Source organism: Cricetulus griseus, chromosome 6, assembly GCF_003668045.3.
Source record: "Cricetulus griseus strain 17A/GY chromosome 6, alternate assembly CriGri-PICRH-1.0, whole genome shotgun sequence".
NCBI classification, from domain to species: Eukaryota; Metazoa; Chordata; class Mammalia; order Rodentia; family Cricetidae; genus Cricetulus; species Cricetulus griseus.
In genome coordinates, this window is record NC_048599.1 from 24,907,812 (window position 1) to 24,921,764 (window position 13,953).

Below are 13,953 nucleotides of genomic sequence, written 5' to 3' on the forward strand. Positions count from 1 at the left end.
TATAGACCCAGAGGTCCCCAGGTTAAGTAGTGGCCACAGCTCAGTGGCCTCCAGAAGCTGGAAGTTTGTAGGAAGAAGGAAGCTGCTCTTCAAAAGTCCTTCATGTTTCCCCAGTGACCCTGGACCAGAGCTGGACGGGAGAGGGTCGGTTCCCAAGGGAGGGGAGAGATTGACTGAACACAACAGCAAGTGTGAAAATTAAATCGAGATATTTAATAGACAGTGCAAACCATAATTTCATCTGAATATAAATGTATGCACATGTTCTCAGTGAGTTATCTATCAGTCATCACAAACAGCAATGAGGACCTTAGAGCTATGTTAGAAAACTGGATAGCTGGGATTTAATTCTAACAATCTTATTTGTTCTCAAGAGAATACATCCATTTCAGATCCGTGGCACAACTCCAAAGACCAGGGGAGCAGGAGTGACAAGGGCCAGGGTGGTAAACACAGGGGTGGGGGGCAGTACACAGGTGACAGACAGAAACACAGCTCTTGAGGAAACCAAAATCAGATGTGCTATTACAGCTAAGGACGAGGAAAAGCCTATCTATGGCTTTTAAAAAAACGACTTTTCTGCCAGTACCATACACGTCTTACAGAGATGTGCGACAAGTCAGCTGACTTAAAGGACACGGGCTACATTTCCGGATCGTTTCAACTGCAAGCGGCCGACCCTTTCCATGGAGGATTCAGCAGTGGAGTTAGCGTAGTCCAGAAGCTCAATGTTGGATTTGCAAATACAGTTTATTTTACAGAAATTCAACATTATAAACAGCAGGCACCTCCCTCCGCCCACACCCCCCCCGCCCGCCCGCCCCTGGGCACAGACCATGCTATGCGAGAGTGAGCAGTGATGCGGCCTACTGCTTTGGGTGAGAGCTGAGCGATGGAGGCTGCCTGCACCGCGTCCTGCCTGCCCTGCGCACACACACGCCTGCCCGTCGCACAGGCCACCAGAGTCTGTCTGGCCCCAGCCTATGCTGGACCAGTTACATGGATCCGGCCCAGTTCTCCAATTCCTTCATGTCGTCGTCTTCTTCTTCCTTCTTCTTGACTGTGTGGAGACAGAAAAGGTGATTTTTGAAGGGTGCCTGGAAGCCAGGGCTGTGCTCCGCTGTGTAAGCACACAGCCCTGTCCTGCAGCCAGCTGAGGCCTACAGCATACTGCTCTTTGGGCCCACAAGCTGCCACGCAAATTCAGGAAACCAGGCACACCTTCCACCACAACTCCCCTCAGCCCTCAGCAGGGGCAGCCATACCAGGAGGGCCTGTTTTACACTGGGGGTCCCTTACTCCTGAAGCACTCAGGGTTGGGGGAGAAGCAAGACCATCCCTCCCAAGAGATGCAATCCTTGCCAAGTCGACTCCATTTGGAGTCGCTGGAGCCATGCTTTGCAAGGCTGCCTCTGTTAGTCACTGATTGGTGAGGGGCCTCTCTTTACCATGGCAGAGGGACAGGGTCACACCCTGTTCACACCCTGCTAGCAGGCCCTTGTCTCCACTCCAGATGGGCAGTTTTGTCTCTCTAGAAACTCTGTGTGGAGCACGTGGGAGAAGAGGGAGAAAATGCAGGCAAGGAAATGATGGTTTTACAAAGCAGGTCTCCAAACCAGCCAGAGCTGGTTCATTCCAGAGAGCACATAGCACAGAGTCCTGGATGGAGCAAGACTTAAGTTCTCACACCTCTGCACAGTGCCTAGAACTTTCCCTTATTAGGGGATAAGAAAAATCATTCTAGAACAGAGCAATGCCTGAAGACATCATAGGCAGCGGCTGCTCATCTGGTGGAGAGAAGTCAGGGCTATCCTATAAGACAGCCCCACTGCAAGCCTTGGAATTATCTGGCCATGTCAGCAGTGCTGAGGTTCGAAATCTGTTCTGCAAATGACATTGGCATCGTGATCATCACAACAGATCCTCTTTGGCTCAGAACCCAAACCGAAGTCAACTGACCATGCGATCACCCCCTTCTCATGGTGCCAGGGTGTGTCCCAACTGTGGGCAGACTCACCAGGTTTGGATGGTAGGGCTACAGAGGGGACATTTGGTAGTGGAACTGTTTCGGGCCCACTGATGTCCAGCAAATTCTTGTCTAGCTCCTCCTGTTCGAGTTCCTCCAACTCTGCCAAGAGCTCATCCTGCAAAAGGAAGTGTGGTGAAACCCTCCCTGCAGCCATTCCTCCCCCTGATGCCCGGTGAACCTTCTGAGGAGGCCACTGGCATATGTATGCATCTGGGGTCCCTGCTACGAGCTTCTTGGGTGGAGGGGCTGTATCTTTTCACGTCTTTGCAGGGGGAAATACTGGGACCTGGACCAGGACCGCGCATATGCTAGGCAAGTGCTCTACCACGGAGCTACATACCCAGACTCTTTTTCTTCCTTTTTAAAGTTTTGAGATGGTTTCTGGCTGTTGCCCAAGCCAGCCTTACACTTCCTGTGGTCCAGGCTGCTTGTTCTCCTGCTCCAAACTCCTGAGCTGCTGGGTTACAAGCCTGCACCATCAACCCAGCACCATCCTCTTTGTTGCCGTTGTTCTGAGATTTTATATTACGTATACGGGTGCTTTGCCCACATCTCTGTCTGTGCACCATGTGCATACAGTACCCCAACAGAAGGACTTGGAGTTACAGACAGTTGCTAGCTGCCAAGTGAGTGCTTACACCCTCTTTCTGGCCTCCAGGGGAGCAAGGCATGCAAGTAGTGCGCAGATAGACATACATGGGCAGGCAAAATACCCTTAAAGCAAAAAATCAAAATTATGTTCTCTTTTTCTTCTTTTTTGAAACTGGGTCTCACTGCCACTGGCTGTCCTGGAAAACTCTATGTAGACCAGGTTAGCTTCTGCCTTTTGAATAATGGGATTAAAGGCACATGCCACTATGGCAAGCACAAAATAATATTAAAAATTAAAAAAAAAAATTCAGAATCCAAGGAGGTACACACTATGCCTGTTGACATCTGGAGTTGACACACTATGTTGAGCCTGAGGCTTGTCACCTATGAGACCCATGTGATCTTCAAGAAACCACTCACCTCGTCAAACTCTTCCCCAAAGCCTACAGGTTTGGAAATAGCTGTGGAAATCTCCTCTGCAAGTTCTTGCTGGTCAGCAATGTCCTGCATTAACTCATCCACTTTATCAATGTCCCTTGAAATGAAATGAACAGGTTATCACTTTAGCTAAGACTGGTCTGAACAGAAGCCCTGCACATACCCTCTGCTTCTTAGCACCCAGTAACTCTCCTTTAGGAAACTGCCTGTAATCATTGCCTTCTTCCTTCCCTTCAGAACTGGGAATCATGAGCTGGTGACCAGAGTACTTTGCCCCAGAACCCACATAAAGGTGGAAGGAAAGAACTGACTCCCCAAAGTTGTCCTCTGACCCCTACATCCACACAGGCAGGGGCACACACACTCAAAATAAATGTAAAATTGGAAATCACAGAATCACGAAGATGGAAGTCCTTAGACATCATTTAGTCCAGCACTGAAGGAAAGTAGGCTTAGCATCGGGTGGAGTCAAGGACCCTCCACCTCTACCCCAGATCTGTAAACAGATTTGAGACCACAGGACTTTAACTCTAGTGCCAAGACCAAGTCTTCTTCAAGCCCCAAAGCAACTCTAAACAGGAGGTGGTAAAAATCACAAACCACTCCAGGACAGCCTCCAAAACAATACAGAGAAACCCTCTCGAAAAACAAAACCAAACAAAAAATCATAAACCACAAAACTGAGCCAGGCCCTTCCCTACTTAAACATCTATGAAGTCCCAAAGGAAAGGTAAATGCCTGTGTTTTAAACACTGTGTGTCACACAGATATTCAAGATGGTCTGTGTACTTCACAACATACACACTACTTACTATCTGTTGTTCTAAATGTTAAAGGATGCAGCCTTCGCCTGACAGTGCACTCCCACACCTCATGTATGTCAGGCAATGCTTCCGCACTGCTTGTCTCTAGAGCAAAGAGTAGCAAATTTCCCCAGCCCACTGATAAATATTTTAATGTTATTTATAAAGACTGAGCAGCTCCAGACAGTATGCAAATGAAGGACATGGCTGCTATACATCGAAGGCCATAGGTGGCCAAAGCAGCAAATGCTCCAAGTACCCCTCAGGGCCAGCTGAAGCATCAAAGAACTAAAATAAATACAGGGTTTTTTCATGGAAAGACCCTTGTTCTTTACAGCTGGAGCCAAGGTGAGTGTGTAGTTCTCAGGCCACTGGCATAGAAGCATCCACAGGGAAGGAAGGACTGCTGAGAACAGAAGCAGAGGGCAGCCGGGACAAAAAGGTCCCCCAAAGCGGACTTAAGAACAGACTCAAAGCCCTGGGGGAAAGCACACATGCTATGGCCCAATCCCACCCTCGATCAGCATAGGCTGCCACCATCTCTGTGACAGTCTGATGAACATCGGTGACTGAGAAGACCTTCTAAGGACTATCCAACTTGGAACTAAGCCTGTCACAATAATCTAGAACCAGGAAAAACAATTTCTCTTTCCACCCCTGAGCTCTCGTAGAAACAAAGGCAGCAGGCCACAGTTCCCTCAGAAGCTACAAAGAGGGAGCCGACCACAATGAGGCCGTGGCCTCAGCAGCACCCTCCCTCCAGAGTCCTCCCCCCAGCAGCGGCACGCACATGTTGTCGTGGGCAGCCTTCATGGCCTTGGCAGCGTAGCCCATGTTCTTGAGCACCTCTGTGTTGGTGTTGGCGTTCTCCAGGGCCTCCCGCTGGAACTCGATGGTTGACAGGGTGCCGTCGATCTGCGCCAGCTGCTTCTCATATCGCTTCTTCCGTTTCAAAGCCTGCAGGGCCGCTGCAGGGAGAAGGGAGACTTGAGCATGTCTGGCACGGTGTGTGGTGAGAGGACACCGAGCCCTTCCCCCAAATGTGCTCCATGCACCTCTGCTGCTGCCTCCTTTGTAAGAAAGCTAATAGCAACTTCTCCCAGGAGCACATTCAGTTTTCTAAGAAAATGCCAAAGTTCACACACCCCACAATGCAGACAGGAAGGAAGCACACAAACAGTTTAAATTCTCTGGTAACCACATCTGTTGCAAAAATCAAAGTATGGATAGGCTCCCAAAGGAAGAATGCTTTCTGGGGTCAAACGGTCGCTCACAGACAGAGGTGAGTGGCTTAGCTTCCCTGCTAGGTTCACTGTGAGGAGGAAATGTGCTAACATACAGAGTAGCCTAGCGTATTAGCAAAGAGGCTAGCACACCGGAAAAAAAAAAAAACCCTGCTGGCTCTAATTATTATAAAGCACCATTGCAGTACCACTTCACACCAACTAAATGACAAAAATAATAAACAAGCATTAGATCAGTTTGGTTAAAATGCTATGTCACAAAAAGCCAACAGTTCTGCAAATTGTTATGGTTCTGAACGTACAGTGGGAATGGAGCATAGCATAAAGATGTCTCCTCACTCTCTGAGCCAGTAATTTCTGTCTGAAAATCAACTGAACAAAACCAGAAAGCTTTATGCCTAATGATGGCTAGTACAGCATAGAAAACACAAACACAACTGAAGACGCGGCTCCTGCCATGAACAAATCTGGAGTTTAACCATTTAGTCAAATCAATGGCATTTGCTCTGTTAGTTCTCAGCCTGTGGGGGGAGAGAGAGATCATTTTGTCTGAGATCCAGTCAAGGCAAGCATTTCAATAAGATCAATCTGTGGCAAAGCTAGGACCAAACTATATACAGCTCCCGCTCAAATGTAGGCTCCTTCCCTTTACAATCTCAGAAAGGTAGCCCAGCAGGCTTAGGCAGAAGGAACAGCTGGACTGGGCTGGGCTGGGTCAGGGAAGCTGCACATACATGCACTCATGCATGGACACGTCCTCATCCAGGAGGTGTGCACCAGTGCCACCCATGCCAGCTGCAGGTCACGACAACCTCCTCTACAGAGGTGGTTTCTGTCTGTCCTTCCACTTGCAGTTGCCTATCCTACAACCTGCAGGGCACATGATCCACAGGATAGCTATCAACACCCAACATAAAACCACTGTAAAGTTATTTGTGTAACTCAACTCAACTGTACACTTCTCCACTGAGGAGTCTGTAGATGACAGCATTGTGCCCAACGTCTGAAGGTTGAAGACACCTGACTATTAGCCTAGGCATCGGTCTTTCGGTTTTTCAAGACATTCCTCTGTGTTGCCCTGGCTGTTCTGGAATTTCCTTGTAGACGAGGCTGGCCTCAAACTCAGAGATCCACCTGCCTCTGCTTCCCAAGTGCTGAGATTAAAGGAGTGTGCCATCATAACCAGCATATTTAGATCTTTGAAAGAGAACATTTAAATTGGTTAGGACTGAGAGTATAGTTCAATCCTGGGTTCAACCACTAACATTATAGAAAATCCAACTCCCCCAGCCTGAGGAAGAAGATAAAGGTTCTCCATCTGAGGGTCACGACCCTGTTGAGGTCTCCTATCAGATATTTACTATACAATTCATAACAGTAGTAAAATTGCAGCTATGATTTTATGGTTGGGATCACAACATGGGGAACTGTATTAAAGGATCACAGCACTGGGAAGGTTTGAGAACCACTGGAATAGGAGAATCCGAAACAGATGAGAAGAGCAATATACTACTGCCCCTCATTAAAAGTTTGAAAAGACCCTGACTCTGCTCTGACTTAGACTCAAAGGGCAGACCCAGCACCCTGTGTCCTTGATAAGTCTTTATAAAATATATAGATTAATAATTATGATTGATAATTAAGACTGAAGTAGTAAGTAAGGAATCCTAGTCATTGGCCAGCGGCATTGTGCCTAATGTTAATCTCTGTGTATTTTGGGCGCCCACGTGGCAGCAGGGCTTGAGCAGATGGCGGAAAGAGTTATCGTTACACCCTACATCTCGTGAGTGTTCTTTCTCAGACTCCCCTACTCTCACTACCCAGGGCTCAACTGAGAACAGAACCTGTCTACAAGAGTCAGGACTGGGGCTGGAGAGATGGCTCAGAGGTTAAGAGCACTGCCTGCTCTTCCAGAGGTCTTGAGTTCAATTCCCAGCAACCACATGGTGGCTCACAACCATCCGTTATGAGATCTGGTGCCCTCTTCTGGTGTACAGATATACATGGAAGCAGAATGTTGTATACATAATAAGTAAATAAAATCTTAAAAAAAAAAAAAACAGAGCTCCATGGCTGAGCACCTGTTTAATCCCCAGTACAAGGGATGGACAGACAGACAGGCACAGGGACAAGTGGACACACACACACACACACACACACACACACACACACACACACCAAGAATAAATGACTTGGAAACAAATGCCAATACACCAGGGAAATAAGGAAGCAAGCTCCAGTGAATGAATGATGGCTACTAGCCATCTTTGCAGACCAATATCTATCTAACACGTCAGCTGGAATGCAGTTAGTTAATATATGCCAAGTTGAATCTTTTAACTCCATGCATTTTCATACACAAATATTCCCATCCTAGCACTTAAGGTAGCTATGTAAGGTGTGCTGCATTTTTTATTTAATAATACTGTCCATTTACAATGGGCTTATCAGCGTGACCAGAAGAGCATATGTTCTATATAGGAGTCTCCTGCCTTTTTCTTGGTTCATACAATAGCATCTTTTGCAAGCCCATCACTGTAAGGTAAACATGCAAAAGCTAGGGGAAGGTCCCCAGAAAATACCCTGGTCTCCAGGGTCACCCTCCTGCTGTGGGTTTATAAAGTTTCATCCCAGAAAGCAGTGGATTCCCCAGGCTGGTGTCTAGTAGGGACTATGGATATTTTTTCCTCTTACCTCATATTTAACCTGTATTTTTCAACTACCTGACATCTCTAAAAAGAAAGAACACATTCTAAGAAACCCCTAAAATATGTTTCACAACAACAGTAACCCTGACAGGCCATGGTGGTGCACACCTTCAATTCCAGCATTCGGGAGGCAGAGACAGGTGGATTTCTGTGAGTTCAAGGCCAGCCTGGTCTACAGAGTGAGTTCTAAGACAGGGTTCAAGCTATAGAGAAATCCTGTCTCGAAAAACCAAAACCAAACAAAACACCAAACCAAAATTGAAACAAAACAAAACACCAAAATAAACCCCTGTAACCATGAAAAGTGCCATCTGGTCCACAAGGATGTGTGTGAACACAAGTATCACAGCACTCCCTACACCATACAGATGTGAGACACTACAGTGAGGATAACTTAGGGGAAGCAGGTGCTCCCACGGGTCACGTGACATGCTCCCTCTGAACACTGTCCACGTAAAACTCCCTTCTTCCCACAGGGATGTCTACCTGGGGTGGAGAGTTTGAGACAAGGCCTTTCCTATACTATAGTTCAGGCAGGCTTGGAATTTACTGTAGTCTAGACTGGCCCTGAACTCTCAGCAATCAGCATACTCAGCCTCCCAGGTGCTAGGATTATAGGTATGAGCCACCACACCCAGCTCTAACCAGATTTCCAACCAGACTCGTTTTCCTAAGTAGCCAAAGTCCACAGAGCCCAAACCCAGTATTTACATAAATAAATGCAAACTAGCTTGTAAGGACTTGCCAACCTTCCCAAATTCTGGGTGGTTGTATTAAAGAAATAGCTTCCAGGCTAATAACAGCTGTTCATCAAAGCCAAATCTTCAAAGAAATAGTATCCAAAGAAATTCATCTTCAGCCACAAAACTCAGTGTCATTTGTAAATTCACTGGCTTTAGCAGCAGAAATTTAACCCTGCTAACAGAAGTTTACGAGGTTGTTTTCAGATGAGAAAAAGTCTGTGAAATCTCCATATTTAATTATGCCTTTGCCAGTTCCAAGAGAGTAATTACAGCAGCAATTACAGAATCTAATAACCAGCTTTATTGGCTCTGAAAGCTGAAGCAAAAGCAACTGCAACCATGTTGAAATAAACATTGGTCTCCAGACAGTTGCTTCATTAGACCCTCCTAACAGCTATTTAAAAGACAGCATGCAAGAGACACCCCAAGAAGCAGAGCAACTAGTAGGGAAAACATTCATTCACCCAGGACTGGAAACTCCTTCTACAAGGCATCTGACAGTGACAACAGAGGATGCGTCAGTTGGATGTAACTAGGGAAGATTTCCTTTCTTGTAGACCAAGATCAACTAGATTCTCCTGGAAGAAGAGAGGTCTAAGTGTTGTGATGTGCCCCACATTCAGTACAGGTGAAAATAGCTCAAAGCATCTCAATGGACTTGAAGAAAGCATATCTGCACACTCCCAATGGGCACGGAGAGCCCCAGCATGGAAAAGGAGGGCTCAGGAACCAGCTCTCACAGAAGTGAATGGCAGTGTCTGCAGTCCTTCCAAAAGCCATGAATTACAACTGAAAGCAAACATCAGAAGTGATGACAGGTTGCGGGTGAGGGGTGTGTGCACTTCCTTCCTAATCAGCATAAACCACACAGCAAACACCAGCACACTCCAGAGGCTATTTCCCTCAAAAAGGCAACACTGCGCCTCCAGCATTAATAAGACTATGAAGAACCCTCAGTGGCGTGGGCATGCATGGTAGGACCACAGCAGGCAGTGAGCCAAAGGCAGATGAGGGGGCTTGATTCACCTGCCTCTAGCCATCTTTCAAGGGCTCTTGCCTCATTCTGCTGTGAATGAAGATTTCTGGAGAACCATGACCACAACTAGGCATCAAGCCACTGATCATGTGCTGGAAGCAGAGCAGGCGCTCATCTGTCATCCATCCTGTGTATGAGAACAAGACAGACACAGGCACTCATCTGTCATCTGTCCTGTGTATGAGAACAAGACAAGACACAAAGTCAAAATCACAGTTAAATGAAACTAAAGAAGCCGATCTGTCGGCAGGAGCAGCTATCAGCCAGGAGAGGGTGTTGGAGTCCTTTGAGCTAGAGTTATGGTGGTCTGAGCCACCCATGTAAGTTCTGGGAACTGAGCTCTAGGTCCTCTGCAAGAGTGGCATTCTCAACTGTGGAACCATGTCCCAGCTCCTTTCACTTCAGTCCTCAACTCTGCCCTTTGCAAATCTTGTTTGAGACTTGTGCTGACCCATGAAAGAGCTGAAAAATGACAGTGTGCTCTTCTAGTCCTCAGTCAGAAGAAAAAGAGGTCAGGCATGGTGGCTCCATCTGCAATTCCAGGCCATCCATCCTGAGCAACAGAATAAGGCATCCTGAGCAACAGGAGGGGGAGGGAGGGAGGGAGGGAGAGAGGGAGGAAGGAAGGAAGGGAGGGAGGTGGGGGGGGGGATGACGGTTGACCCAGGTCAAGGGTATTTTCTCTGAGTAGGTGCTGTGATCTTGCCTACAGCACCAGAAGGCTGGGTCAGGGTGGAGTTTTCATTTTCCTATCCTGTATGAAGGCAGCTGGACCAGCTTGGGCTTTAGTTACTCCTCAGAAACCAGGTCCAGTAAGACGGATAAGATGATGAGCAGGCAAGGGCACTTGCCAGCAAGCATGATGATCAAGTTAGATCCCTAGGATCCACATGGTAGGAGAGATATTGTTTCCTATAAGTTGTCCTCTGATACACATACACACACACACCTCTCTAAAATAAATGTAATACATTTTTTTAAAGTTCCCAGAAGCAAAAAAGCACCTATAAAGACAGGTTGCTTTGTTTCAGGATCACCTGTAGACCAGCCAGTCTCATTCTGCAACAGCCTTGAAATGATACCCCAACATCACTGTATTTATTCCCACACAGCTAGGGAGTTCAGGCCAGAAGCACAGACACATTTTCCAAGCAGCCTCATTCTCGTGATCTATCTCCCTGCTCCCTAATTTGCTCTACGTGGCCCGGAGCTAATGTACTCCATTTAGAGATGGTAAAATAAGTACTTGTGTATGACCAGGAAATGGGAGTCTGAAACCCTGCTGACTTCATCAGCAGACACACAGGGAGTACACAGGCAGTACAGTACTCTCTGCAGAGGAAGATTCTAGAGAAAAAGAAGCCTCTTATCTGTGTAACACAGACAAAGATGAAAGAAATAAGCCCCACAATAACAACTTCACAGAATGCTGAGCCACCCAGAAGCACTGAAACAGCACACAGTGTGTTCTATGAACAACTAGAAGAGACACCTACATGGTCCAGAAAACTTAGGATCTGCTGGGTTACAGCATGTTTTAACAGTGGTTTAGGAAGTCCCGGTGGCCAGCTACCAAGTCCAGCTCTACCATTACTGCCCTGAGCCAATTTCCTAACCTCACTAACCCTTACTGTGACAACACCAATCTCAAGAGGTTATTGTGCTGATCAGAATGAGTTATGTATGTGACATGCAGAGTCTGAATGAAATAAGTGCTCAGAAAATGTCTGTCACTGGTCTATGTAACTACAGAACTTCTGGACAGAATTGATTTTAATAGGAAAATATAATCACCAGTGCCAAGGTTTAAAAACAAAACACAACAAAAAAACAGCAACAAAACAACCAGTGGGCATGTGTACACACAGACGTATACACATGAACATCTGCAAAACACGGTGTGGAGCCGGGTGGTAGTGGCATACACTTGATCCCAGCACTTGGGAGACAGAGGCAGGCAATCTCTGAGTTTGAGGCCAGCCTGGTCTACAGAGCAAGTTCCAGGACAGCCAGGACTACACAGATAAATCCTATCTTTTTATTTTTTTTAAGATTTTATTCATTTATTATGTATACAACATTCTGCTTCCATGTATATCTGCACCCCAGAAGAGGGCACCAGATCTCGTAACAGATGTTTGTGAGCCACCATGTGGTTGCTGGGAATTGAACTCAGGACCTCTGGAAGAGCAGCCAGTGCTCTTAACCTCTGAGCCATCTCTCCAGCCCGAGAAATTCTATCTTGAAACAAAACAAAATAAACCAGCTTGGGAAAAACAAGTGCTTCCTGACCCCAGCAACCATGTAAAAAGCCAGGTAGATTACCTGTAATCCCATGGCTAGCTAGCCTTCCTGGATCAGTGCGCTCTCGGCTTAGTGAGGACTCTACATTAAAAAATAAGGTAGAGCATGACTAAGGAAGACACCTGGCACTGATCTCTGGCCTCGACATTCCTGTGCACACACTCCAACACACAGCCACAGCCACACTCATACATGTATCGCATACAAAAGCATTTTATCACTCTAGCCAATGCCAGCCTAGTCATCCCCAACCCTTGGCTGAAGCCAATCAGCTCTAGGACATAGAGGAAGAGATCATGGGGTGAGGTAGGGGTCATTCTGCTAGGGTGTGGTCAGAGTGACCCCTACAATGGGGTTTACTATCAAGACTGGACAGAATTCTGGCCCTGATGCTGAGCAAGAGGCAGGTTAAGTTATTACACCTCTCTCAGTGTGTTTTGTCAGATGCAAAGTGAGAGTGTTACTAGCACCTTCGTGGGCAGAAGGGAAGATAATCTTCACAGGAATACTGGATGATTGAGGCGTTCACTCCATTCTGCTTGCTTCTTTCCCCTCTGCCTCTTTCCTTGCCTTGCACAACATGCTCTACAGGATGATGGGTATTATGACTGGCTTTTTTTTTGTTTGAGGGTTGTTGGTCATCTACCATCCCCCAACAACCCCTTAGGTAGGTATTATTATTGTCTGATTTAACACATTAGAATACTGAGGCGCAAAGAGTTCATCATCTGCCCAAGTCACACAGAGGCAGGGATGCAGCTTGGTGCCTAGTGCACACAAAGCCCTGGGTTCTATCCCCAGAAGCACAGAAACCAGGTGAGGCCTGTAATCCCAGGTCAGAGGCAGTTAGGAAGGTAGGGGATGGCGCCTGGCTGGTGAGCTGACCCAACAGGTAAAGACACTTGCTCTCAAGCTGATGAAAGGAGTTCAACCTCTGAACTCCACATGGTAAAAGGAGAACCAATTCCTACAAGTTGTCCTATGATCTCTTAGCACACTGTGTGTGGCATGTGAGTGCCCACGCACACTCGTCCACTTGCATGCATGCATGCACGCGCACGCATGCATGTACACACACACAGACACACACACACACACACACAGACACACACACACACAGACACACACACACACAGACACACACACACACACACACAGACACACACACACAGACACACACACACACACACAGACACACACACACAGACACACACACACACACACACACACACACACACACACACACACACACACACACACACACACACACACAGTGTAATATTTTTAAAAAAGGAGCAGGAAGGCTCAATATCAGGCTGCCTGTTGCAGGGCCCACCCTCTCTCTGAAGAGCAGCAGGCACTGGCCTACTTCCGTTTGAGCCTATTGCTCTGCCTTCTGCACCCCAACTTTGCAAGCTAACAGTTTGGCACCAAAGGCATCAGGGGACTCAGTCTGCCCAGAAACTACCAGCTGGCAACCATGACAAGCAGTAAATTCTCTGACTGGACAAAAAATTATTTCCCAGTGGATTTTAAACTGGTTTTTAAAACATATATGATAAAAATCACTATGTTAGCATGTTTCCACATAGGTTAGTGACCCCACAGAACCGGGCTACCAAGGAGGTGCTTTGCAAATGCCAAGGAAAAGAAAGATAGCTTCCCCGAGTGCGGATCCTCGGCTCCTAGACTCCTCACAGCAGAACCCTGTGAAAGCATGAAGGCAGCAGGTGCCCAACTCAGCTGCATCTTACCTTTGCCTGTCAGTGTCTTCTGTCCTCTCACCCCTTAATGGTCCCTAGACTTATCTCCGGCCCGAAAATGACCTTTGCTTGGGAAAAAGGCTCTTGGGAAGAACTTTGTTTTGTTATGATAAATCTTTCCGCCAAAAGCAGTGCCAGCAAAAGGCATCCTCTATAAGATAAGTTTTATAAAATATATAGATTTATAATCATTGAGACTGAGCTAACAGATGAGAATGCTAGTCATTGGCCAAGCAGCATTGTACCTAATACAAGTCTCTCTGTGCATTAATTGGGGCCCTAACTCAGGCGGGT

At 46.9% G+C, this 13,953-nt stretch overlaps 1 protein-coding gene across 1 annotated transcript in view; it reads right to left on the bottom strand.

Moving 5' to 3' along the window:
- Positions 1 to 317: 317 nt before the first annotated feature.
- Positions 318 to 13,953, bottom strand: part of Chmp4b (charged multivesicular body protein 4B) — a 48,107-nt gene continuing 34,471 nt past the window's right edge. The window contains exons 2-5 of the mRNA XM_027421423.2: positions 4,652 to 4,829; positions 3,041 to 3,155; positions 2,018 to 2,144; positions 318 to 1,060 (exon numbers count right to left, since the gene is read on the bottom strand). Coding sequence (XP_027277224.1) covers positions 996 to 1,060; positions 2,018 to 2,144; positions 3,041 to 3,155; positions 4,652 to 4,829 — 485 coding nt within the window. The 3' untranslated portion in view covers positions 318 to 995. The remainder of the gene's footprint in view (positions 1,061 to 2,017; positions 2,145 to 3,040; positions 3,156 to 4,651; positions 4,830 to 13,953) is intronic.